We start from the raw sequence: 26,182 nt of genomic DNA on the forward strand, positions 1-26,182 counted from the left end.
AGGATGGAGGGATTTATGAATAGTCAGGTCACAGGATTTTTAGGGCCATTAAACTTCCCACTATCATATTGTAATGGTGGACCCATGTCATTTACATTTGTTGAAGCAAGAATGTGCAGTACCAAGTATGAACCATAATTTGGACTGTGAGTTGTGGGTGAAGAAGATATGTCAGTGTATTCAGTGGTAGCAAGTGAACAACACTGGTGGGACCTGTTAATAGGGGTGTATGGAAAATCCGTATAGCTTCTTGTCAGTTTTGTTGAAAACTTAAAAAAACCAACCAAACCAAAAAAAAAAAAAAAAAAAAAAAAAAACCAAAACATGATATTTTATTTTAGGCTGAATGTGTTTGTGTAACTGTAATGGTAGCATCCAGCAGGCTAAGACAAGAGGATCATGAATTCAAGGCCAGCCTAAGCCATCTGATAGGTTTAAGGCCAGTTCAGGGTAAATAGTGAGACCCTTTTTCAAACAAAACTACTCCTACAGTGGAAAAAAAAATATAGTCTTAGGAAGTGGTAGAACAGGGTTTCTTCCTCGCTCGCTGTTATTTAGCATAAAGGGGTGTGTGTGTGTGTGTGTGTGTGTGTGTGTGTGTGTGTGTGTGTGTGTATACAGTGTTAAAAACAGCGACTCAAAAAAAAATTTTGGCTTTAAGGAGCTGCTTTTTGGTTTCCATTTTAATCAGGTTTTTATACAAAATTGTAACTACCCTCAAGAGAAGCACAAAGAATTTATTCCCCCAGTACTTCTGGCATTTGGGAGACTGAGGTAAAACGACCTTGAGTTTAAAATCAGCTACTTTGCAAGGTCCTTTCTCCAAAACAAAAAGAAAGAATTAAAGTAAAATAATTTTTAGAACACAACTTGAGTTCTTTTTTTCTTTATGATTATGATAGGAGCAGTTATTTTTTATGATAATTTATGATAAGATACGAGCAATTATTGTTTGCTTTTCATATCTTCCATGAGAGGGATTGAAGGTACCATATTTCCTAAGACATAGTTTTCAACAAATGTGTGTGTACGTTAGTGTTTGTGTGCTTGCACACATGTGCATGTGTGCATACTGATACTGGGAATTGAGCCCAGAACTTTGAATGCTAGACAAGTGTTCTACCAGTGAGCTATAACTTACCCCTTATTCTAATTTTTTTTTTTTTTTTTGCCTTAGTGAAAACTAGACTAGTGTGATGTTAACTAGGCTATTTGATGATAGATGGTGTTAGCTAATTTGAGGGCTTTGGTGATAATTTGATGGATTCTAAGTGTAGCTGTAATGACCTTTTGAAAGAGAGCCAGCAGCTTGTTCAGATCAATGTCCCTGTCTTTCTCTGTAGTAGGACATACTTTCTGTATATTGAGTTTTAGTTTGATACATAAAGGCTTTCACCTTTCCTAGGTGAAGTGTAGCTTGGTTCTTGGCTGTTCAGAACTGATGTGAGGGCTAGAACACCCGCCTAGCCTAGCTCGGGGAAGAAGGGTACAGTGAATTGCTGTCCCTGCAAAAGCAAAACAGCCGAAGAAGACAGCGAGAGAAACCAAGCATGAGGGTCAGCAAGACCCCTCGCTGCAGACAGGATACGGCAGCAGAAACCTGGAAGACACATGAAGCTGGCAGGAGATGCCCTCCATCGAGCTGTCCTGACCTCCACAGGGCAGCCATGCACATACACACAACAACAATAATAATAAAAAATCAACAATAAAACTGAAGACAGGAAATTTGAGCTCTTACACTATGGAGAAAGAACTCAGAAAGTGACTTCATGAATGCATTTTCTGTGGGAAAACTAAACCACTGTACTAGAAATGGAGAGATCATGAAGCAAGCCTTTGGGCACTGACTTTCTCTCTCTCTCTCTCTCTCTCTCTCTCTCTCTCTCTCTCTCTCTCTCTCTCTCTCTCTCTCTCTCTCCCCCCCTCTCCCCCCTCCCTCTCCCGTAGACTTTTAAATAAATAATGTTTTTTACTCAAAGCAAGGCAACTGGCATTCTCCTCCTACAGCAGCAGTGGCTGACTTCATATAATAACCAACAGTGTATGGGTGCTCAGGCCGTTCTCAGCTGGTTGTCACTACTGCAATTTAAGAATGAATTTTGTTTATTCATGGAAATTCATTAGAAATAGGAGATGAATGGCCTCAAATTTATCTACAAAGAAAGGCAGGCTTTCTGTATCTCAGCCTGAGAAAAAGAGTCTACATTTGAAAAACAGGATTAGCTAAGAGATAGATTGAGATTTGTGAGATTACAGTTAATTTAAGATGCATTTCATTTTTTCTTTTTGAGGCTGTGTTACACTAAATGAACTTTTTTTTTTTAAATAATAAAAGAGGTTTTTTTTGGCTAAAATCAACAGAGACTTGGCCAGGTAGAAATACCACTGATAAGCAAATAGTAATATAGAAAATGCCTAATAATCAAGGCGCTTCCTTCAGTGGCAGATCTAGATCATAATTCATTTTTTTGCACACCTCTTCTAAAACTTAAAACTTGGTATTTTTCAGAGATATTCTTATACTTCCCACCATGAAATTACTAAAGGATTTAGTAGGGGGTAATTAGATGAGTATTTTTAAGTTGGTTTAACCTTTATATTGAGTAGCATTTTGTTCCTTAGGAAAATGGCCTAAATTACTGGTTTGCTATTAGGAAAAATATTTAAATTAGTTTTATTTGGTTCAAAATATAAATGACTTGAGTGTTTGAATTATGATCTAGATGTATATGGAGTAAAAGATTGGTTATATTTTCAGTTACTAGTATAAGAAATCTGATTTTATGTATGTTATATATTTACATTATAAGTGATGCTTGTAAATGAAGAGACTTCTTTTTATTGTCTTCTTCCCTCTCCTACCCTTTCCCTTTTTTTTTTGAGGCCATTTCTCATTCTGACTCTGTACTCCGGGCTGGCTTAGAGGTCAGTTCCCTCTGCCTGTGCCTCTTGAGTGCAGGAATCACCAGGGTGAACCACCATGCCTGGGTTTTTTTGTTGCTTTAAAAGCAAGTTTCAAACACATAGTACATTGTTTTTATACTTTAAAGACTTTGGCTTGCATTTTAAAATATTTTCTTTGAATTTCATAACTGTGGTAGTATATGGTCATTTGGAAAAATTTTTAAGTGCTTTTATATAGAGTCTTTATACTAGTTAGTATTTATATATTATGCCAAGTAAGTTCTTTATAACTGGGTATCTATTTTAACTGAATTGCTTATGTTGGAAATATTGTTGCTTGTAGATGAATTCTATATAGGGAATGCTAGACTATATTTGAAGATTAGTTAGGACTATAGTTACTTAATCACAAAGATTATTATTATTATTATTATTTTTTTGCCAGATATATATTTTCTAACTACTAAATAAAAGATGTCTTTCTATATTGGGCTTGTCAATTTAGGCTAATTAAAAACTTGAGTCAGTCTTTAAATTGTAGCATTAACATGTTTATTATAGAAAATTAGAAAGTACAGATAGGCAGAAACTATAAACATTTATAATCTTCCTACAATTCATTGGCAACTATCAATAATACCTTAGCATACATCCATATATATATATATATATGTGTGTGTGTGTGTATATATATATATATATATACATATATACACACATATATATACATTTGTTTGTTTGGTTTTTCGAGACAGGGTATCTCTGTGTAGTTTTGGTGCCTGTCCTGGATCTCGCTCTGTAGACCAGGCTGGCCTCGAACTCACAGAGATCTGCCTGGCTTTGCCTCCCAAGTGCTGGGATTAAAGGCATGCGCCAACACCACCCGGCATATTTTTGTATTTTTTGTATACAGCACATACACAAATGAAGCAGATTTTCCCTGATTTTAGATCCTTTGCTTATCTTTAGAAATTCGCCCCTAGCTCTTCAAATGCCCAGCTCTCTTTTATTATTTAGAACTCATTCTAAATTTCACCTCTCAAAAAGACCTTCTCCAACATCCAGACAGCCTTTTTAACGATCTACTACGTGGAAGGACTGTAGCTGTTTGATTGTCTCCAGCTAGATTATAAGGCACCAGAGAGTAGAGAAGATGGTGTCTGTGCTGCAGTCAGCACTGTGGTCCAGAGTACCCAGCACATGGTGCATGCGTTCTTAATAATTTCAGGTGAATGAAAGTCTAATCAGAAATGGAATCAGAATAAATGCAGGGTAAGTGCTCTGGAATAGAAGGCAATATCTACTCGAGCTCAGAGTACGTATAGTCTAGAAGAGAGGTGGAGAGGAAATGCATGGAACCTGGAGTGGGAAGTGCCAAGGTGCAGGTGGAGAAGTCACCAGTACAGGCTTGCTAGAAGAGTGGAGTGAGCATTGTGGGCATTGGTTCCTTCACTCTGCAACCGAGAATGGTTGAGGATACGTTTGCAGTGTGTAACTGTCAGAATTTAATCACTGTGTTAGGCTTTTCGGAGGAGTCTTCTGTTGTTGTTTTAAAAGATACTGTCATGGCTATCTTTGTAGATCTTCCAGTCATTTCTTAGATAACTTTGACTTGGAAGTGTATTTCCTGGATCTGGAAGTTTATAAATATTTTCTAGGCTTGTGGTATATATCACCAAATTGTCACTTGTGAAAAATTTATTTATTTTTTGTAAGGATTAAGCGTTTTGGGGTCTAAAGATTTTCTAGTTATCATTTATCTGTAATCTTGGGCAAAATAGCTTTCCCAAGATTATGTACTCTCTGTACTTAGTGTAATATACTTATTATATACTTATAATATACTCTATATACTTACCCAAGAAGTATACTCTCTATACTTCCCTTTTCTCCTCCATAAAACAGTATGGAGAATAACTTCATCAGCTAGGATGTACAAGTGAAATGCTATGTCAAGAGTTCTCTGTCCAGAACCTGGTGCAGAGTAAACCTTGTCACCGTTTGCTGGGTTGCCTCTGTGTTTTCTTGCTGTCTGTGTGTTGCCTTTCTTTTCACTTTTTCCCATGGGAAGAAGAAAAGGGCTTCAGTTTCAGTTCCTTTTTTGAGAGTCTTGCCGTAGAGCCCAGACTAGCTTCCAACTCTTAATCTTTTGTCAGCCTCCCAGATGCTTGAATTACAGGTGTGTGCTACCACACCAGGCTCAAAAGGATAGTGTAAAGTTTGTCTTTTCTGAAGAAAACTGATGATCACTTTTAAGAGACAGCAGGAAAAAGGGGTGACAAAAATGTAGCAAGACACAAGGGGAAAGAAGATGAGGAGTAGCAAGAGGACTTGTGGAGAATAGTGCGTAGGACCAGCAAGGCCAACAGTCAAGTCAGCTTCGATGAGAATGGGAGTGGCAGCCTGTGTCGTCAGTTTCTCTTTCCTCGAGTTGAGTTGCCTTTACCCCACCCCACCCTTGCAAGACAACATATATTTTAAAAAGCCAATTTGATAGGTAAAAGTAGTGCTTTATGGCTTAATTTGTCTTTTTTTGGCTCATCTATGTATACTATAATAGTTAATAGACTGACAACAAACTTCAATTTAGATTTTGAGTAACTGAATAAATATTCCATATGGTGTTTCACACTACTTCAATGTTTTATCTTTATTACGAGTCATATTAAATATATCCTCGGGGTGTGTGTGTGTGTGTGTGTGTGTGTGTTGTTGCTGGGGATTGAATCCATGGCTTTGCACATAGTAAGTAAGTGTTACATACCACTTAACTATAGTCCAGCAGTACCTCACTATCAGGTTTTTTTTTTTTTTTTTTTTTTTTTAGTATAATCTGTGACCCAGAATATTACTGTATTTTAAGATCTTTGTCTCATTTTTGTTTCTAATGATAAAAGATGTAATGACAAATTCTCAGAAGTTAAGAAGTTACTTAATTTTAGATCAAATACCTTAAGACACATGTATATTGACACTGGTCCTAGCAACTAACTTATTTTTAATTATTGTGGCCAGAAACAGCAGATGAAAATGGTAAAACCCAGAGAGCTGATGATTTTGTCTTGAAGAAAATAAAGAAGAAAAAGAAAAAGAAACATCGAGAAGACATGCGAGGAAGACGCCTTAAAATGTACAATAAGGAAGTACAAACCGTCTGTGCTGGCCTGACCCGCATCAGCAAAGAAATTCTCACCCAAGGACAGCTAAATAGCACTTCAGGAGTTAATCAAGAGTCCTTCAGGTATCTGAAGGATGAACAGCTGTGCAGATTAAATTTGGGCATGCAAGAATATCGGGTGCCCCAGGGGGTGCAGACACCTTTCACAACGCACCAAGAACACTCTATTCGCAGGAATTTCTTAAAAACAGGTACTAAATTTAGCAACTTTATTCATGAAGAACACCAGTCCAATGGTGGTGCTCTTGTCCTTCATGCTTACATGGACGAACTCTCATTTTTGTCTCCAATGGAGATGGAGAGATTTTCGGAGGAGTTTCTTGCTTTGACATTCAGTGAAAATGAGAAAAATGCTGCCTACTATGCTTTAGCAATAGTGCATGGAGCGGCTGCTTATCTCCCAGACTTCTTGGACTACTTTGCTTTTAATTTTCCCAACACTCCAGTGAAAATGGAAATTTTGGGCAAGAAAGATATTGAAACAACCACCATTTCAAATTTTCACACTCAGGTAAGGTAAAATTATTGTTCACTTGGATAGTAAATACAATATCTCAACAGTATTAACTTCATTGTGTTGCATAGCACACACCTGCTCACATTATAAGAATTATAATAAAAACACTTCAGATTGTCTGTTCTTCAAATTGTAATTCCTAATTGCTAGATCTTTGGTGTAGGACTTGCTACTTGCTTGACGAAATGCTTTATACATCATTGTGAGTTACTAGATACCGGCTTGAAAATGAATCCAGACTTCACATTCAGGTAACACTAGTGTAGAGTATATGCTTTAGACGTAATAGTCTCAGGGTAACGTTAGTTAAGACTCTGATACCAGAATAGAACACTTAAAGGTATTGACTTATTTATTTATCAGGTTTTGCTTAAGTTCTTTCAGTAACTTGTTGGTAGTCTGTCCCAGAAATACACCCATGTGTGTGACTTGGGAATGTCACTAGAGAGACCGCCATTACCTCTGCTCCTTCTGCTTGTGCACTGTTGGAGGTAAAGCATTTTCTAAAGCCTTGCTTGGGCAGTTAGGCTTAAGTCAGCAGGGAACTGTTCCTTTCTCAGCAGTTTTTAGCCAAGCATTCCTTTTGGTGGAGTTACTGTAGAGATTAAAAAGACTAATGAATCTGAAGGTTTTTAAAACTTTTTGTTTTGTTTGCTTTTCTCAGAAAGATTGTGAATATGAATGGGCAGTACTAGGTTCTGTACTGTAGATATTGTGATTCAAGTTGCACTTTTTACAGATTTGTAGTCTGCTTTTTCAGGTTTTATAGTGATTTACTGCCATTCTTTTTCCTTAAATTTTTTTTGAGGTAAATGAAGTTCCATAATCCGACTCTCAGCTGCTTACTTATAGTGGATTCAAGCCACTTAGACTTGCCTGAACCCTCCTCTAACTTGAATTTTTTAGTGAGTCCTACCATCCTTGCCTCCAACGAGGGGAGTATCCAATTTAGGTTTATGGACTTCAGAATTTCTCTAATTGAAGTTCTCTCTGCAGTAGAGAGAGCAGGAGCAGCTAATCTGGAGAGGTCGCAAGATGAGTCTGCCCAAGATGTTGGAACTGGATGTGCAGTAAAAGGCTTCGTCTTGGATTTTGGCCTTATTACCACAATCAGGTACCAAAGTACAGACTTTTGTAGTAGATTTTCCTTTCTTTTTCTTTTTTAAAGGAGCTTTGCCCGTTGAAAGTTCAAGAACCCTACTTTTATAAATCCTGCAGAAGAGACAAGAAATAGCTCTAATCTAGTCTGTAGTTACAAAGAAAGGTGTTGCTGAGAGTGGATTTTACTTACATGTTCCATCACTTTTTTTAGATTAGAGAAATAAATTTTCTATTTTGACAGACCAGCAAGCATATCTGAAAAATAAGTCAGAAATTTGGGGGGAGGTGCGGTTTTGTAAAGGTGACTTTTTAACTTTCATACTAGTCTATAGATTGAGTTTGTGTGTCAACAGACAGTAAGTTCTCAGACTAAAGACATTTCAAAATGGTATTCCCTGCTGATTTTTGTCCTCCAATTAATTTTTTAAATGGAGCTAATATTTAAATGACTGTACCAACAACTTACCTTGAGATTTACTTTGTGGTTTATATAATAAGTACTCTCAAAGAATATGTTAGATTATTATGGAATTAGATATTCCTACTTTAGCTACATAGGAGAATTGAAGACTGTGGGTCTTGTTGCTCTTGGTCTTCAGGAACTTAAGTTTTGTATAGCCCTTGAAACTTGAAATTTGCATTTGTAAAATCTTTGATGGATGTGGAGGTGGAGGCTAACACATTAGTTCACATTTATTCATGGCGTGTAAAGATGTTTTTACATTCATATCTGAATATTTGCAACAACCAGGAGGTAGGTAAAAGCAATCTATCTCTGCTGTCCATTGAAGAAACTGTTCATTCGTTATACAGAGTCATCCATTTAGTAAGTAGAAGAGTCAGGATGGAAACCAAGGCCATCTGACTCCTTACTGTGAGCACTGGGGAAGAGATTGGTGCTTTTATTGTGTAACATTGTGGTTATGAAGTTGTGTCTCAGCTTAAAGTAGGTGAAGCTTTGTTTTTAATATTCTTTAAACAAATATGCTTAGATTATGGGAATTAATTGAACATTTGGGATTTTTGGAAATCTGTGTTTTGTAGTCTTAGGAACTTCTCTTAAACGATAAATAAAGCCAAATAAAAATTGGGGTTTCTTTTTGTTTGTTTCGTGTGTGTGTGTGTGTGTGTGTGTGTGTGTGTGTGTGTGTGTGTGTATGTTCATAGTTTAAACTTGTAACCATAATTGTGTGTGTGTGTGTGTGTGTGTGTGTGTATGTTCATAGTTTAAACTTGTAACTATAATAATTGTCCATGACAGTATTTCAAGATAGGTTTCAGCTTTTATTGAACACCTACCAGGTACTGGACACTCTATTCTTTTTTTTTAAAATAATTTATTTATTTTTATTTTATGTTCATTGGTGTTTTGCCTGCATGTATGTCTGTGTGAGGGTGTCGGGTCCCCTGGAGGTAGAGTTACAGACAGTTATAAGCTGCCATGTGGTTGCTGGGAATTGAACCCAGATCCACTGGAAGAACAGTCAGTGTTCTTAATCACTGAACCATCTCTCCAGCCCTTGGACACTCCATTCTTAAAAGGACTAACTGGTAAGTTTAGCCTAGTAGGGAAATGAGTAAAGTAGCAATTACAAAACAGTTTAAGAAGAATAGAGGTGTGCATGGGGGAACCTGTTATTGAGGGAGCAGAGTTTGGGTGATTTTAGAAGGCATTTTAAGGCATGCTGTGCTTAAGGAGGCTCTCAAAAGCCGATCAGTATTAACTTTGTATAGCCATTCTTAATCAAAAGGAATTTTAGCCTATGCAGATAAATAGTCTTGAGAATGTGCCACATCCAGGCAGCTGCAAACAGCTTGATGAAGCAAAAGGGCGTTCTGATCGTTAAGGGTGGCTAGAGTGAGCAAAGAGGGAGGGAGAGAGAATAAGACTGAGGGGTGGTCAGAAGTGTGAAGAGCTTTATGTGATAGACTAAAAATCTTTTTCTAAAGGTAGTGGGTATTATTAGTGACTTTTAATAGGGGCAGTACAACTAATTATACTTGGAAAGACTAAAGGGTAAGGTAGAGAAGGAAAATGAGGAAGAAAGTGAGTTTGGAAGCAAGAAAACTGATTAGGTTACTATAGTAACTAGAGAGAAAAGTCCATTGTCCAAACTGATAGCAGTTTTGGAGAAAAGAATGAGATTTGAGAAATTATTAAATGGAACTTAACTAGGTTTAGTGAAAGAGTGCTAGTTTTAAGATGTGGCTTAGAGAAATAGGAAGATTATAGTGATATGGAAAGTTAATATGGGGTTGAAAAAGCTGGTGTCTGGTGAGGGTTAAGGTGTGTAACTATTTCTGGCCTGCTATTCAGTTCCCAAATAATGACGCAGAGACTTCTTATTAGTTATGAAAGCTCCGCCTATAGCTTAGGATTGTTCCTAACTAGCTCATTTAACTTAAATTAACCCATTTTAGTAATCTACATTTTATCACATGTCATTACCTCTCTTCCATTTTGCACCTCCTGTTTCCTCTCTGTGTCTCCTGGAGTCTCCCCATTTCTTCTTCCCAAAGAACTCTCTGTCCTTGGAAGTCCCTCCTAATCCCTTTCTGCCTAGCTATTGGTCATTCAGCTCTTTATTAAACCAATCAGAAGGCGCCTTGACAGACACATCTTCACAGTGTAAACAAATATTCTGCAACAGGGGTGCTGTGGTATTTAAGAGATCTTTTGATGTACTCCTAACCTCCACCCCATCTTTAGTGCTGGAAATTGAAACCAGGACTTTGTGTGTGTTGGCAGGTGCTCTTCTGTGGAGCTTGTAGGCTCCAGCTCTTGGAGATATTTTGAATTGGAGGTGTACATTTGAGCTTATATTTAGAAAGATTTCTTAGTAGCTTCATATGCAGATCTAAGGTTGGGAAATGCAGGTCTTGGATTAATTAACATGTAGGCAAACCAGAGATGGTAGTAGAATGAGGAAGAGGTGAAGGTAAGGTCTAATATACCTTCATGTAAGTGTGAGAATTTGGGAAGAGACCAAAAAAGGAAGACAGACTAGATGGATTTCCTAGATTTTAACGGTAGTGGAGTGATTAAAAATTATAACATAGTGCAGGTAAGATGGCTCAGTAGTTATAAACACTTGCTATGCAGTCATGAGGCCTGGAGTTTGGATCCTAATTCCCATTTAACTAGCCAAGGGTCTTGTAAACACTTGTAACTTCAGCTCAGAGATCTGATGCCCTCTTCCAGCCTTTGCTAATGAAGAGGCATACACACTGCACATGTGCACATGCACTCACAGACACACATAAAAAGATCTTTAAAACATGATACAGTGTATGATGGGTCAAGTAAGATAAAGATGGAAAAGTGTTAGGTGGATGAGTTACGAATTTAATTGGAAACATTTCAAGACAGTACTTTGCAAAACACTGGGGAGGTGGTGGTGATGGTGGTGGTGGATTTTAAGTATTTTAAATTATAGCTTTTCTTTAGAATCTTGCTATCAAAATGTGCTTGAGTGTTTTTGGCATCACCACAGTGCTTGTTAGAAACGTATGCTCTTGCTTTTACTGAGATTTTCCAAATCAAAATCTGCATGTCTGAAGATTCCTCAGATGATTTTGTGCACATGAGGACTCACTAAGCTCTGCTTGAAAATTTTGTTCTCTAGCAGGAGGAGTTGTTAACATAAACAGCACATTCCAGGAAGGATTTTCTTAATAAAGGTTAAGGATGGTAGGTTAAACAGAGGTGGACAATAAATAGCTACCATAAGTAGGCTCAAGATATCCCAAGGTAGTTTGGGAATCCTCCTCATTCCAGATCGCCACAGTCACAGGATTCTTAATAGTCAGTTAGCCTTTTAGAATCTTTAGCTTAACACAGGCACCTCTTTTTTCTCCCCTCAGAACTTGAGCTCATGAAATAAACTGTAGGCTTGTTTTGTGTAAGTAAAGTTAGAGCTTCTATTTCTTTTATGTTTTTAAATTATTGTGTTGGGTCAAGCTAGGATCCATGTATAGGTTGTTTTTGAACATTTTATAATCCTCAAATATTTTAACACTCCAGGAGGTAAATTCATTATGTCAGTTGGAACTCCAAGCTGATCCTTGTTTGATTACTTAGCTCCTAGGAACTGCTAAAGGCTAGCTTTGTGAATTTGAATTTCTAAAAGAACATGCATTTATTAAGACAATAAGATGTTTTTAAAATTCTTTAGGAATACTCAATTTCTAATTTTTAATTGGTTATTGGCTAAGTATAAATTTGGACCAAAAATGTTTGAATGTTTATGGAATCTTTAGATCAGTTAATGGAGAAATAACATAGAACTGGTGTTAAAGATGGTCAGAGCTGCCATGTGGGTGCTGGGAACAGAACCCAGGTCCTCTGGAAGGGCAGCCAGTGCTTTTAACCTCTGAGCCATCCCAGTATAGCCTACATTTCTAACACTCTAGAGGTCACAGGCCTTAAAATCTATGACCTGCACATGAAAACGGTGACAAACTAACAGTATAGTGAGGTTAAAATGAAAATTGGCTTAAACGCCACCGAGCTGGCTCACTTTATAACAACTAATGGTTGAAGGGCATATATGAAGAAGGATAATGGATGTATATTTTGCAAGGCAAATGTTCATATTTTAAGTTCTGGTATTTTTTTTTCCTCAAAGAATTTCTGTACTTAACGATTGAAAATCTCACTGAAGGGCATACTTAAAAAAAAAAAAAAGTAGTTAGACATGTTTTTTACTGTGTCATTGGCCTGAGTAAGACCATACCTTTTAAACTTCGTTTGGGTAGCAGTACTGGCAAATGTTACTTTTATAGTAGTAGTATTCTAAAAAATAGTACTATTTTGTAGGATTGGATTATCCAACTTTAATGTCTTGTTTTAGAGAATAACAAAGAAATTATTTCCCTATCATGGGTTAGGGTAAGGCTTATTAGCTCCCTAACCTTTGATTAATATATTGACATTTTTTAACGTTGATAATTGTGATGAACAGTGGAATTAGTAAAATGGTATTTAATTGGGAAACAGCTAAACCCTTGAAGAGCTCTAAGCACTAGTGCACTGTATAAAAGGGAAAAGTAAATATTTGAAGTTGCTGCCTTTCGAAAATAAAACGCATGCATAGCAGCAGCTCTGATTATTTCCTCTCGTTCTCAGTACAGCTTGTAGTAGACTCACTTGGACCCACTCAGTGCTTGCCCATGGGATTTTATTTATTTATTTTTGGTTTTTTATTTTTAAACTATGGCCATGACAGGCTCCTTGCTAGCTATCTCTTATACCTTAAATTAACCCATTTCTCTAAATCTATACAGATATGTGGCTTGTGGCTTACAAGTATCTTTACATCTTGCTTCTCATGGCGACGGCTAGCAGCATCTCCTGACTCAGCCCTCCTCTTCCCAGAATTCTCCTTGTCTGCTTGTCTCCATGGGATGTTTTAAAGAATGTTTTTCTACTCATAGGTCACAAGGTTAGGAAGATTACTGGCTTTTTTTTTCTTTCTTTCTGTTTTTTAAACAATCAGCTTAAATAGGCTTCTCCCTGAAGTACAAGTTCTGTGGACAGTGCATCCCTCCTATACACAGGGTTTTCAGTATGGTACATTTCAAGCTTGGTGTTCTTCTGAGTCTTAGTGGATGGTTTTAGAAGTTGTGTGTATTGGAGGCACAGTGGGATTTCTTTAATTTTCAGAAATGGTATAGGATAACTTCAGTGTTGAGTTTCTAACCTAAAGAACCATATGTATGTTGATGTAGAGCAGTGTGTACATTGAGAGGTAATTGGTTAATATTTTGTGACTATTACAAACATGCCAGGTTCTTTGAGTGCCTGCTAAGCATGGTTAATTCCACAGCCTTCTCCTGATTTTACCAAGGTGGGGTTTTCCCTCTTGCCATTATGCGGTTCTGCTTTCATGGCAGCTTTATTTTGTTCTGCTCAGTTCTCTTTCCTTAACCTGCTTGCAACACTCCTGACATGCTTCTCCTCTACCCGCTCTGCTGTAATATACTTTGGGAAGTGATAGAACTCAGCTTGTTTTTTGCTTTCATTGAAAATGTCATCCTCTCAGATTCTTTTGGAGATTCCTATTCATTAGATCTGGAGTAAGTCTGAGATTAGTGCCCCAAATGGTTCAGTGTCTGTAATCAAGGGAATTTAAGAGGCATTGTTTTATATCACATATTACCTACCATATTGTAATTCTTTTCATTTGCTCTAATATTGTAATTCTTTTCATTTGCTCTGTAGGTATAATCTTAGAATTTCATAACATCTTAACTGAGACATATCTTGTCTAACATCTATATTGTACAAAATTATTCTAAAATATCTTTCTGGGTTGGTAACTTGGGACTTTATCTCTTTATAAGGTTTTGTGAAGACCTGCAGCATTGCTTAGGAAAGTCAGCCTATTTGCCTATTGCCTGTTCTTCAAGACTGAAAATTTGACGTTGTTAGTTATGTAGGGTGTGTGTGTGTGTGTGTGTGTGTGTGTGTGTGTGTGTGTGTATGTCTGTGTGTGTGTCTGTGTGTGTGTGTGTGTGCTTGAACATGTGTGTGTAGGTCAGAAGTCAACATCACGTGTGTTCCTCAGTCATTCTCTGTCTTATTTTTGAGGCGAGATCTCTCACTGAACCTAGGCGCTCACTAATTTTGCTAGACTGGGCAGCCAGTGAACTAACTCTAGGAGTCACCTGTCTCCTTGCCAGCACTGGGATTACAAAGTTTTGGGGCTCTGAGGTCAGGTACTTGTTCTTGTGTAGCAAACACTGTATGGACTGAGTCATCTCTCAGTCCCTCTTCCCTTCTCAGTCTCTCAGAGAAGATACTTGCATTCTGCATTAACTGTTTTGCCTGTTTGTGTTCTGGATTCTGACCCTCAGCCTGCTTCTCTTTGTATTTGTTATTTGAGACAGGGTCTCATGCTTCACAGACTGGCCTTCAACTCCCTATGTAGCTGGAGATGACCTTGAACTTCTTACCCTTCTGTCTACTTTCTGAATGCTAGGACAGGCCGAGCCTAGGATTTCATGCATGCTAGGCAAGCACTCCATTAACTCGCCTATTTCTTGAGCCCCTGTTGTTTTGATTTAAATATACATAATATAAGCTTTGCCATTTTGGCCATTTAAAGTCTGTGATTCTGTGAAATTATTACATTTGGAATGTTATATAATCAGCACTGTCCGTTTCCAGAGATTTTTCCGTCATTCCAAACAGAAACTATCCATTTGCTCGGGATCTTCAGTAATAATAAGCCATCCCCACTTCTCCAGCCTTCGCTTCCTCCATTTTATATGAAAAGGGGATAAGTTATGTAAACGAATTGCTGCTTTGTATGTATCCTTAAAAAGACAAATTTTTCTTTTCCTAAAAGCAAATCTTTGTCTTGAATTTGTAGTTTATAATTTTCACTAATCCCTACTTTGCTATGATGTATATTTTGAGAATCTGCAGTTAAATTTAGGTTCTAGTACCAGAGTGACTAGCAACCTTGATCATCTGTAGAAGGAGAGAGAGAGAGAGAGAGAGAGAGAGAGAGAGGAGAGAGAGAGGGAGAGAGGAGAGAGAGGAGAGAGGAGAGAGAGGAGAGAGGAGAGAGGAAAGAGAGAGAGGAGAGAGGAGAGAGAGATGGGTGGGTGGTCACACTCTGCTTTTCATGGTATATTTTTAATCTAGTAGATGGCCCAGTGTTTATCACCTTAGACACTTGTTTATACTGGTAGTTCCCCTGGTGACTCTTGTCTGACTCATGTCCAGTTTATATCATCATTTATATCATCATGACTATCATTCTGGTTCTGGGAGCCTGACCTTGAGTTTTTGGTAACCAGTGAGGAAAAAAATAGCCTCTGATAATCCTCATTTCTTTAGACAAAAGGCCTGATTTTGATATACCACCCTAAACATGCAATAGGTTCAGAGGTTTACCATAGATTCTGGGTAGGTCACGTTAGGCAAGAGAGAAACAGAGCATTCACCACAGCATGAATATAAAATAACTTGTAACTTTTACTACTATATCACATACCTTCTTAGAATCCTAGTTTTGGTTCAACAACATTATATAAGAATATGCTTAAAACTCTAGTTCACTCATTGTCAGCCTCTCTGTGTTAAAGGCATCGAATGTTACAATTCTCTTGTTCTTGGGCATTTACTGTGTTAGAATGTTTCTGTGTTGTAGGAATTAAATGTCTATTCACATGTATATCCTGGGATTTCTACTTACATTTTTCTTTTCTAAGATTTTTTTCAACTGCAGTTGGGATTCAAATAAGACCTGACACGTAGGAAGTCTTTGTTCTATGCCATTTGGTTGGTAGTTGAGATCGGTATGGAGTTCTAGATTAGAGGTGATTTTCTTCAGTTTGTAAAGGCACTGTTCCAGGAAGTGTTGCTGTTGAGGAATCCAATGTTGTCGTTATTTCTGTTCCTTTTGAGGCTTTTCTATTCCTATTATCTTCCCTCTAAATTTGAAGTTTTCAACATTTCTTATAAAAATTGAGAATATTAAGGGTAATATGCTTTGAGATGAATTTTTTAAGCACTATGAAATGTATCAAGCATATAAAGGAATATAAATAAGTCACAAGCAGCTGGATTCATATGTAACCCAAGAAATGAAACTGTATCAGTGCAGTTGAACTCTGTTCCCTCTGCCATTTCTATATGGAAATATATTACTCCATTTGAGTACATTTTCTATTACTTCTTTTCTTTTTCCTTCCTCCCCTTCCCCCTTCCTTAACTCCCCACTCCCATTTACCTCTCCTCCTCTTCTTTCTTTTCCCTTCTCCCTCTTCACCCCCCATTCACTCTTTTCTGCTGGGGATCGAATGCCGACTCTTAGGTATGCTAGGCAAGCGTTCTACTGCTGAGCAGCGCTGCCAGCTTTCACTCCGAGTTCATTTCCTTCCCTCAGCCTTCATTGCACTTGTTTTGCTGAAGTTTTTATTGTTTGTTAGCTCTCCCAATTGATGATTTAATTTATTTAATTTTTTAAAACATTTTTATTACATTGGTTACACACATAAACACATATATGGCACGTATATGTGGAGGTCAGAGGACAACTTAGGGAGTCAGAATTTTTTCCTTCTATCATGTGGGTCCTGGGCCTTGAACTTAGCCCATTAGGCCTGGTGGCAAGTGTCTTTATTCTTGGAGCATCTTCTTAGCTTTAATTTCCTTTTTTTCCCCTCTGAGACAGGGTTTCTCTGTGTAGCTTTGGAGGCTGTCCTGGAACTCACTCTGTAGACCAACCAGATCCTCCTGTCTCTGCCTCCCAAGTGCTGGGATTAAAGGTGCACACCACCCAAGCCCACCCACGCCCAGATAATTTCCTTTTTTGAGTGGGGACTTGTTATATTGCTGTGGCTGTTTTTAATCTCTTGGGCTCAGGTTGGTCCTCTAATTTTTTTCCTTTTTTATATAGTTTTCTTTTTGTATTGTAGATAAATTTTAGCTAAAATGGTTTGAGAAGGTTTGTTTTTGTTTGCTGTTGCTTTTAAAATAGCTTTCTGTTATTCTATCATGAGTGTAATGCCCTCTCTTATTCCTCTGTTGAAGTTCTTTTAATTATTAAATTAATCACATTTTCTCTTATGCTTTCTTACTACAAATTCTGTTTGTCTTAATGTTCTGTTTCTATTACAGGCTTTCTTTCAGAGTGATCTGGTGTTCTGTTCATATGTAAACACGAGTTACCGTGAAACTGCAGTCACATAAGAGGGACTTGCCAGTCTGTGTGTGACTCAGTAAGGAGTCATAGCATTCTGAGCAAAGCTCCAGTTATCAGGGGTTTTCTCTGGGACTTTTAATTTCTTTAGCTAAGAACCATTACATTTTTTGGCCAGGGAGTTAGAATATCTTACAGCACTCTCTTAGGACTCTTGGAGCTGACTGTGGAAGAGAGGGGAGGTGATTTTCCTTTCTAGTCCCATCTCCTCTGCCTCAGTCTGAGAAGGATGCTTGCAATTACCGCTGGTGTCTACTTGGATAATCCATCTCAGTGTCCTTATTTAGTCATACTTTATAATCAGTTGACATTCACAGATTCTGAGAATTCAGAACCTGCACACCTTGAGGGTGTTTACCCAACCTGTCCCATGCTTCAAGTTCATGGTGTCCAAGACAGAAGATACCATCTTCCCACCCAAACTTCCCTTCTACAAGAGTGAGCCTTCTATCTGGTTGCAAAGGATACAAATTGGTAGTAATCCTTGATACTTTTTCCTGTTTTCTGTCAGGTCTAGTCTTTTTCTAAGTCTGATAGTTTAATCTCCTTGGTTTTTTCTATATTGCTTTTCTCTCAACCCCATCTAAGATCAGTTCACCTTTTTTTAAAACAGATCCTGCCTCAAGTTTATTTGTAAAAACAGCATGGGGTCCTGATCATCTGCAAACAGTGTGTACGTTTGTCACACCAGTCTATCTGTCTTCACATTGGCAGACAGAAACCTTTTCTATGGGGCCTTCACAGGGGCCTGGGCACCTTTTGGGAGCCTGAGCTGGAGCTGAGGCCTCTGCATTGGTTTGAACCTTGGGCTTTGGTTGGCTGAGCCTACCACCCTTGGCCATGTAGCTTCTAATCCGCTTCCCGATCTTGGGGTGAGCGATGAAAGCAAGATGGCTGAGCTTGTGGCTGAGGCCCTTTGACATCTTGGGCTTCACCGCCTTGGGCTTCACCAGGGCCTTGGTGGCCTCTGCATGCGCACTCACTGCCTTTGCATTGTTGGCCTGCATCTTCTTCAGGCCTTTCTTGTTGTGCTTCTTGGCAAAGCGCATGTTCCTCAGGAACTTGGGGTCGACCCCCTTAAGAGATTTGTATCTTTGTCACCAGGGTTTCTTGATGCCATTTCTGTGCGGTTTTCGCGATTGGTTGTGTGTGGCATGGTTCTTGGACTTGGCCACGTCCGAATGGTAACCGGCGGCTCCCAAAGCGCCTGGGACCGGAAGAGAAAGAGCATCAGTTCACCTCTTGAGCGGTTTCTTACTCGGAATATTATAGAATCCTCCTAATTGGTGGTGTCCCCGTTCCCTTCTCCGAACACTAAAAAAAAAAAAAAAATAGAAACAAAAGGGCAAATATGGGAGTTTGAGGATGTAAACCCATGTGGTAGAAGGCTTGCCTAGCATGCAAAGCCCTGGATTGGATCTCAGCACTGTTAACTAGGTATGGTAGCATATACCTGCAATCCCAGTACTAGAAGGTGGAGGCAGGAGGACCAGAAGTTCAAGGTGGTCTTCAAATACATCATGTGAGTTATATGAGTCCATGCTTTAAAAACTGACAAGCATTAGCTGAGTGGTAGTGGTACATGTCTTTAATCCCAGCACTAGGGAGGCAGAGGCAGGTGGATCTCTGTAAGTTAGAGGCCTACAGAGTGAGTTCCAGGACAGCCAGTACTATTTCACAGAGAAGCCCTGTCTCAAAACAACAACAACAACAAAAACACAAACCCCACAAAAACCAAGCAACCTGACAAGCATGGTTTTCCGTGAAGACACGCACTATAGTTCTGTGTGGGCGCTTGAGGTAGGGTCTTGAGCTCTAGAATTGGAGGTCAGCCTGGACATACAGTAAGACTCCCAACTCTAAACAAAGACAGAGGCAAGCTGGGAGCTTCCTCTTCCTTCAGACCTAATGGGTTACCAATTTTTTTTTTGTTTGTTTGTTGGTTGGTTTGTTTTGTTTTTGCCAGGGTTTCTCTCTGTATCCCTGGCTGTCCTGGACTTTACTCTGTAGACCATGATGGCCTTGAACTCACAGATTTGCCTGCCTCTTGCCTTGCAAGTGCTAGGATTAAAGGTGAGAACCACTATGCCTGTTGATACACACACACACATACACACACATACACCTTGGAGAGAGTAGTTCTTAATATATTTTTGACTCTTTCTAAACTTATTCTCATATTTTAGCTTAATGTTACCTTGAGGGACATTTTATACTCTGGATTGAGATTCCATACTCTATCATAGTGTCCCATTTTCTATTCTGAAGACCTTACAGTTTGAATTAAGTATTTTAGATTAGTTTATGTCTTTCCCTACTAGACTATAAAAGGAGTCAGGAATAGGTTTGCTATGTCTGTGTTGAGGGCAGTCCCTGACATATAATATAAATTTATAATTCTTACTCTTTGTTTAAGATTATATAAATCTACTCCCTTGTGCTAAAATTCTTAGTCTATTTTTTGTTGCTATTATAAGCTAGTAAAGTCCAGGTACATTATAAAGACAAAAGGTTTATTTTTCGTTCAATATACTAGGTATTCAACAGCAATGTCACTGGCATATGTCTGGCTCTGTTCTAGGTGAGTATGGTCAGTGGTCATGTGGCAGAGGGATTCAGAAGAGGTGCCAGCTCACTTTTATCGGTCTCTTAGGAACTTTCTGTGTCCTGTCTGTCAACTTTCTGTGACTATGGTATTCTTCAAGGTGATGTTCCATTGTTCTAATTATCTCCACTAAGTTCCACTATAGCCCAGCATCACCACACTAAGACTGAGCGTTTAGCACTTTTTGAGGGACAAACCTTTAGACTCAAAGTATTTGAAGACTGTTGTGTTCTCCTTTAATCTTTTATTAATATTTTAAAATATACTTTAAGTTGTACTTCTCTCACTTGTATGGTTTGCAAAAAATCACCATGATTATTCTCTTTTGGCTGTAGTGTAGTGGTAGACTTTTTTTCTTAAGTACAGGTCAGGCTATATAATACGCCATTTTCATTTATGCAACTAAAATTACCATAACAAAGAGAATCCAGATTGGTGGCTAGGAAAGGAAGTTTTCTTCTATGACAATCTGGAGTTTAGCAACACTGTTTCACTTTATCCAGGATCCTAGTTCTTTCTGTCTTAAAGTTTGGCCATTCCTTCCTTATTATATGCTTGGATGTGTCTGGCTCTATATTATCACCCAGGGTTCTGCTAGCAAAGAAAGAGGAAGTGAAAGACAAGATGGTTCCTTATGAAAATTGTACTTCTAACTTGTGTCCTATTGGCTATAACTTAATCACAGGGTATACTTAACTGCCAGGGAGCCTAGCTCACTGGCCATATGCCCAGGAAATTCTCACTAAAAAGAAGAAATACAGAATACTTGGGAATAATTAGGTTTGCTTGTTTGGCATCAGATTCACACAGTTGGTGCATGTTGACTGTGCTTATAAATGCTGTTCATAGTCTGACTTGTGTTACTAATTATTTAAATAACTAACAAAAATTGCATTTATTAGAAATTTTAATGCAAGCAACAGTGTTGATCAACAGCTCTTTTCTCTCTCTTTTTTTTTGCTAGAGTATAATGGTTGATTACTCTGTTTCTAGCCTTAGCATATATAAATTCAACAAGTATTTATGTGAGACGTGTTGTATTATAGATACACTGCAGTGAATGATACAGAGTTTATATTTAAACACACTGCCTCATTTCTCATGTGAGTGCTTTAAAGTGGGCTAGGTAAATTTTTATATTTTATGTATTTATTTTAATTAAGAATTTTTTAAGTCATTTTACATACCAGACAAAGATGGTATGGTGGTATTCTATTTGTACTGAAGTGTGATTTTAATTGTATGTTAATAAATAAAGTTGCCCGGGGGTCAGAGCTATTAGAGCCATAGAAAGAGCTTGGCGGTGGTGGCGCATGCCTTTAATCCCATAGATCTCTGTGTGTTCAGGGATACAGCCAGCATTGGAGACATATGCCTTTAAGACCTGGAGGGCTGTAGTTACAGGCAGTGATGAGGCAGTCATGTGTTTGGGTTTACAACCAATGAGAAGGCAGAACAGAACGACTATTTAAAGACATACACACAGGAAGTAGGTCTCTTTCGGAGAGCTAGGACCACTGCAGGAGGAAGGGTAAGATTTTAGCTCTGAGCTCTGACCTCTTGGCTTTCTCTTTTACATTGGTTCTGTGTTTCTTATTTAATAAGACGGTTGGCTACATCTACACCGCTCTTCCCTCCTCTCACCCCTCCAGCCTCTGCCTCCCAACCCACCTCCCATTCCCTCCTACAAGAAGGGAAGGCCTTCCAAGGGGAGATACACTTAGTAGAGGCAGGTCCAAGCCCCTCCCCCTGCCTCAAGGCTGTTTGAGGTGTTCCCCTATAAGTAGTGGGGCTCTAAAAAGCCTGCTTATACACCAGGGATGGATTTTGATCCTACTGCCAGGGGGCCGCTTAAGCAGATCAAGCTACAACTGTCTCGCTATGCAGAGGGCCTAGTCCAGTTCTACACAGGATCCAGAGCTGTTGATCTAAATTTCATAGGTTCCCACTAGAACAGGAACTACAGATGCAAAGGGTAGGTAAATTTTTCTTTCCTGTTTCTCCTTCTCTTCTTTACTTTTTTTTTTTTTTTATCCTCGACAGGATTTCACTATGTAGCCCTGGAACTCACTCTGTAGACCAGGCTAGCCTCAAATTCAGAGATTCACCTGCCTCTGTTTCCCTAGTGCTGGGACTAAAGTTGTGCAGTCCTCACCCAGAAGGACTGCATAGTATTTTAGGACCATACTGCCTCTATCTAAACTGGGGTGTATAGACTTTTAATACAAAGGACTGTATAGTATCCACTCCTATCTGAAGTACTTACTGCTTGGTTCTGCCATTGTGGATTAGTAGATATGAATGGGTAGGATGTTCTCCAGTCCAACTTGGCAGTCCTGGGTTAGGTCTGTGGGTTGGAGTTTGCCAATGTCTGGTCTATGTTAACAGCTTAGGCTTTCTTCCTTATCAACCATTTGTTAACTTCTTCAACCAAGTCTTTAGTAAAGATGTGTTCTGGGTGATTTTTCTTGACTGTTTTGAAATGTTATTCTTAGGTTATTGTAGTTGTCTTCTGCTGCAGCTTAGCTGCTTTCTTCTCTCCCCTTTCTCTGTATGGCCCTCCTGACTCAGCTGTTTTTCTTTTCTTTTCTTTTCTTTTCTTTTCTTTTCTTTTCTTTTCTTTTCTTTTCTTTTCTTTTCTTTTCTTTTCTTTTCTTTTCTTTTTTCTTTCTTTTTTCTTTTTTTCTGGAGCTGAGGACCGAACCCAGGGCCTTGCACTTGCTAGGCAAGCGCTCTACCACTGAGCTAAATCCCCAACCCCTTTTTTTCTTTTCTTAATTTTTTATTCGTTTTTACAAACCACAGTTTCCCCTCCCATCCCTCTTCCCGTCCTTCCCCTCCCCCCATCTACTCCTCCAAAAGGGTAAGGCTTCCCATGGGGAGTGAACAAAGCTTGGTATATCAAGTTGAGGCAGGACCAAGCCCCTCTTCCCTGCATCAAGGCTGAGCAAGGTGTCTGACCCCAGGTAATGGGCTCCAGAAAGCCAGCTCATGCACTGGGGGTAGATCCGGGTCCCACTGCCAGGGGCCCTTCAGACAGATCAAACTATACAACTGTCTCCCACATGGAGAGGGCCTCCTTCTGTCCCATGCAGGCTCCAATCAGCTGTTTTTCTGGCTGGACCTATATATACATTTACAGCCCAGCTCTTTGACAGTTTATTTACTGGTCTTTCCTCAAACGTTCCTTTCCCCCTTTAGTGTTTTGGACCTTTGTTTCTCTATATTTTTTCAAGTCCTATTAACTGTCAATTAGACTTTCTAATAATGTGTGTTTGTGCACCATGTGTTGCTTGTAGAGGCCAGAAATGGGTGTCACATCCCCATTACAGAGAGTTGTAAGCTTCTGTGTACATGCTAGGAATCAAATATGGGTCCTCTGGAAGAGCAGTTGGTACTCTTAACCACTGATTCATCTCTCTAGACTCTAATTCTTAATATCTACCTCTATTTGTAATTTATCTTAAACCTTAAATAAAAACGAGATATGACTACTTTTCTTTTCTTTTTTCTTTTTTTGTTTTTTCGAGACAGGGTTTCTCTGTGTAGCTTTGGTGCCTGTCCTGGAACTCGCTCTGTAGACCAGGCTGGCCTTGAACTCACAGAAATCTATCTGGCTCTGCCTCCTGAGTGCTGGGATTAAAGGCATGTGCCTTCCCCCCATCCCCCCCACCCCCCGGCCTACTTTTATTTTCACTTAAAAAGTTTCTGTAATTAAAATATGATTATGTAATTTCCCTTCTTCTCTTTTCCTCCATCCAACATGTCCCAAGTACCCCCTTTGCCCTCTCTTAAATCCATGGCCTCTATTTCTTTAACCGTTGTTATATATAACTATATATGTATATATATTCCTAAGTATATAAATTCAACTTGCTTAATTCATATACTGTTACTTGTGTGTATATGATTTCAGGTTTGGCTGTTTGGTAGTGGATAACCAATGAGGGGGGGCTTTTCCCTGGGAAAGACTATTTTTCCTGCTCTCAGCATTTCTTGTTACCTGTAGTTCTCTGATCTAGGGTTTAGGCCCCATGAGATTTTCCTTTCCATGTTAGCCCATCTATTGGTGTTGTCCTTATTCAGATCTATTTAGGTAGCCATGTTGGTAATATTTCATAGATGTAGCTATTCTGACATTTCTAGGAGGCATGGTGTCACAGAAAACTTCCTGTTCTTTCCAGACCTTCTTCTGCTATGATCCCTGAGCCTTAAGTGTAGGAGTTGGGTTGTAGATGTGTAAGTTGGAACTGAACACCATACTGTCATGTTCTATGCATTTTAATTGGTTGTGGTTTTCTCTAATTTTCTCCATCTGTTGCAGGGAGACATTTCCTTGATGAGAAATGAGACCTGTTTGATCTCGGTGAATAAGGACAAACATTTAGAATGCATTTAGGAATCGTGTTGGTTTAGTAAAGTGGCTGTTGTAAGTTCTCCTCCAAGATCCATCCTTCCACTGTACCATGTAGTTGGCTAGGTGTCCAGTAGAGGTATGATTTCCCTCTTGTTGAGCAGGCCTTAAATCCAAGGAGAGTTAGTTACTGCCAACGTATGTGTGCTGCTATTGCACCCTTAGGGATATTGTGCCAGACTGCTTCTTGTAGTTCATAGGTGTCACAGCTAGGTAGGACCTTTGGTTGCTTGGAATCTTCCCTTGGAATCTTCCACGGAGTCTTCCGGTAACATGAAGGAGGCTTTCAGGTAAGGTGTATCTCTTGAATCTCCAGGTCCTATGCCTGAAGTCCATGGTGTCCAACAATGAGGGCTCTTCAACCTCTGGTAGGCAGTCAAGGGCAACAACAATGCCCATAGTGTTTTAGGAGCTCTTGGACAACACTGACCAACAACTCGGGTTTTGCCTGGCATTGGGCCTTTTGTTTCATAGTCTATGACTCTTGGGAGGAGCATAGTCAGCCCAGATGGAAATTTTAAACTATATATGTTAACACAGAAATGTATTATATGTAATTTTGGTGGATAGATAATAATATAATGCCTTATGGCTTTCCAGACATCCTTTCTGTTATTTTACCTATTTCCCTCCATCTGTATTTACCTTTCTTGTCCCTAACTAAAGCATTCCTTATTTCATTTTCCCTTCAGATCACTTATATTCTGCTTTGCGCAGTGCATTATTGTCTCTCCTCCCCCATCCATTTTCACTTTCCTGGCTTCTGCAGTTACTTGAAGATACGTATGTGTCTTAGTCAGTGTTGTATTGCTGTGAAGAGACACTATGACCACGGCAATTCTTATAAAAGAAAGTATTTAATTGTGTCTGGCTTATACTTTCAGAGGTTTACTCTGTTCTTACTATGGTGGGGAGCATGGCGGCATGCAGGCATTCATGGTGCTGGAGAAGTAGTTGAGAGTTCTTCATCTGGATCCTCAGGCAGTAAGAAGAGAGATGCTTGTCTTTCTGGGTCTGGGTCTAGTTCTATCCATTTACCTCCAAATTTCATGATTTCAGATTCCACTTTTCTTTACAGATGAATGGTATTCCATTGTGCCACTGCATTTGCTTTATCCATTCATCGGTTGATGAATTTAAGTTGTTTCTATTCTTGTATAATATTAGAAGGACCAGCCTTAATATTAATACTTCCCAGGGGCTCAGAGAGAAAACTATGAATGGTGAGAACAATTTTTGGGAAATAGAATCTCAGCACACCGAGCTCTTTAGTCCACTTGCTTTAATTCCTGTGGGATAACATCCTATTTACACAGCTTCAGTTTTGTTCTCATGCATAGCTTCTTTCTTGCCTGATTTCTCTCTATTGATCTACTGTTCCCTCTAAGTTCTAGCTTAATTCTCTCATCTTAATTCTGCCTCATCTAGGCCCCTTTCATCTCATTCTTACCCAGCTAGTACTTTCCCATCTAGCTCTTCCTCGTCTTCCATCTCGTCCACATGTTCTCTCTGGTCAAAATCCTCCATATTCCTCTCCATTCTTTGCCTCTCAGTTCTCCACGTTCCGTCCAAGTCCCCCAGGAATCAAGTTATAAACCCAAGCAATAGCAATCCCCTGTTGGAGCCAGGTCACCAGGCTTGAATTCTTTTTTTTTTTTTTTTTTTTTTTTGGTTTTTCGAGACAGGGTTTCTCTGTGTAGCTTTGCGCCTTTCCTGGAACTCACTTTGGAGACCAGGCTGGCCT

The 26,182-nt window shown here is 39.0% G+C and overlaps 1 protein-coding gene and 1 pseudogene across 2 annotated transcripts in view; one reads left to right on the forward strand and one right to left on the reverse strand.

Annotated features, from left to right (window-relative positions):
* The window catches only part of Rsbn1 (round spermatid basic protein 1), a 51,699-nt gene that overhangs the window by 8,912 nt on the left and 16,605 nt on the right, over positions 1-26,182 (forward strand). For both annotated transcript variants that reach the window (XM_006980807.4, XM_015999225.3), the window contains exon 2: positions 5,923-6,596. In XM_006980807.4, coding sequence (XP_006980869.1) covers positions 5,923-6,596 — 674 coding nt within the window. The remainder of the gene's footprint in view (positions 1-5,922; positions 6,597-26,182) is intronic.
* On the reverse strand, positions 18,029-25,965 carry LOC121830278 (large ribosomal subunit protein eL29 pseudogene; annotated as a pseudogene).

This window comes from Peromyscus maniculatus, chromosome 6 (genome assembly GCF_049852395.1).
Source record: "Peromyscus maniculatus bairdii isolate BWxNUB_F1_BW_parent chromosome 6, HU_Pman_BW_mat_3.1, whole genome shotgun sequence".
Lineage (NCBI taxonomy): Eukaryota > Metazoa > Chordata > Mammalia > Rodentia > Cricetidae > Peromyscus > Peromyscus maniculatus.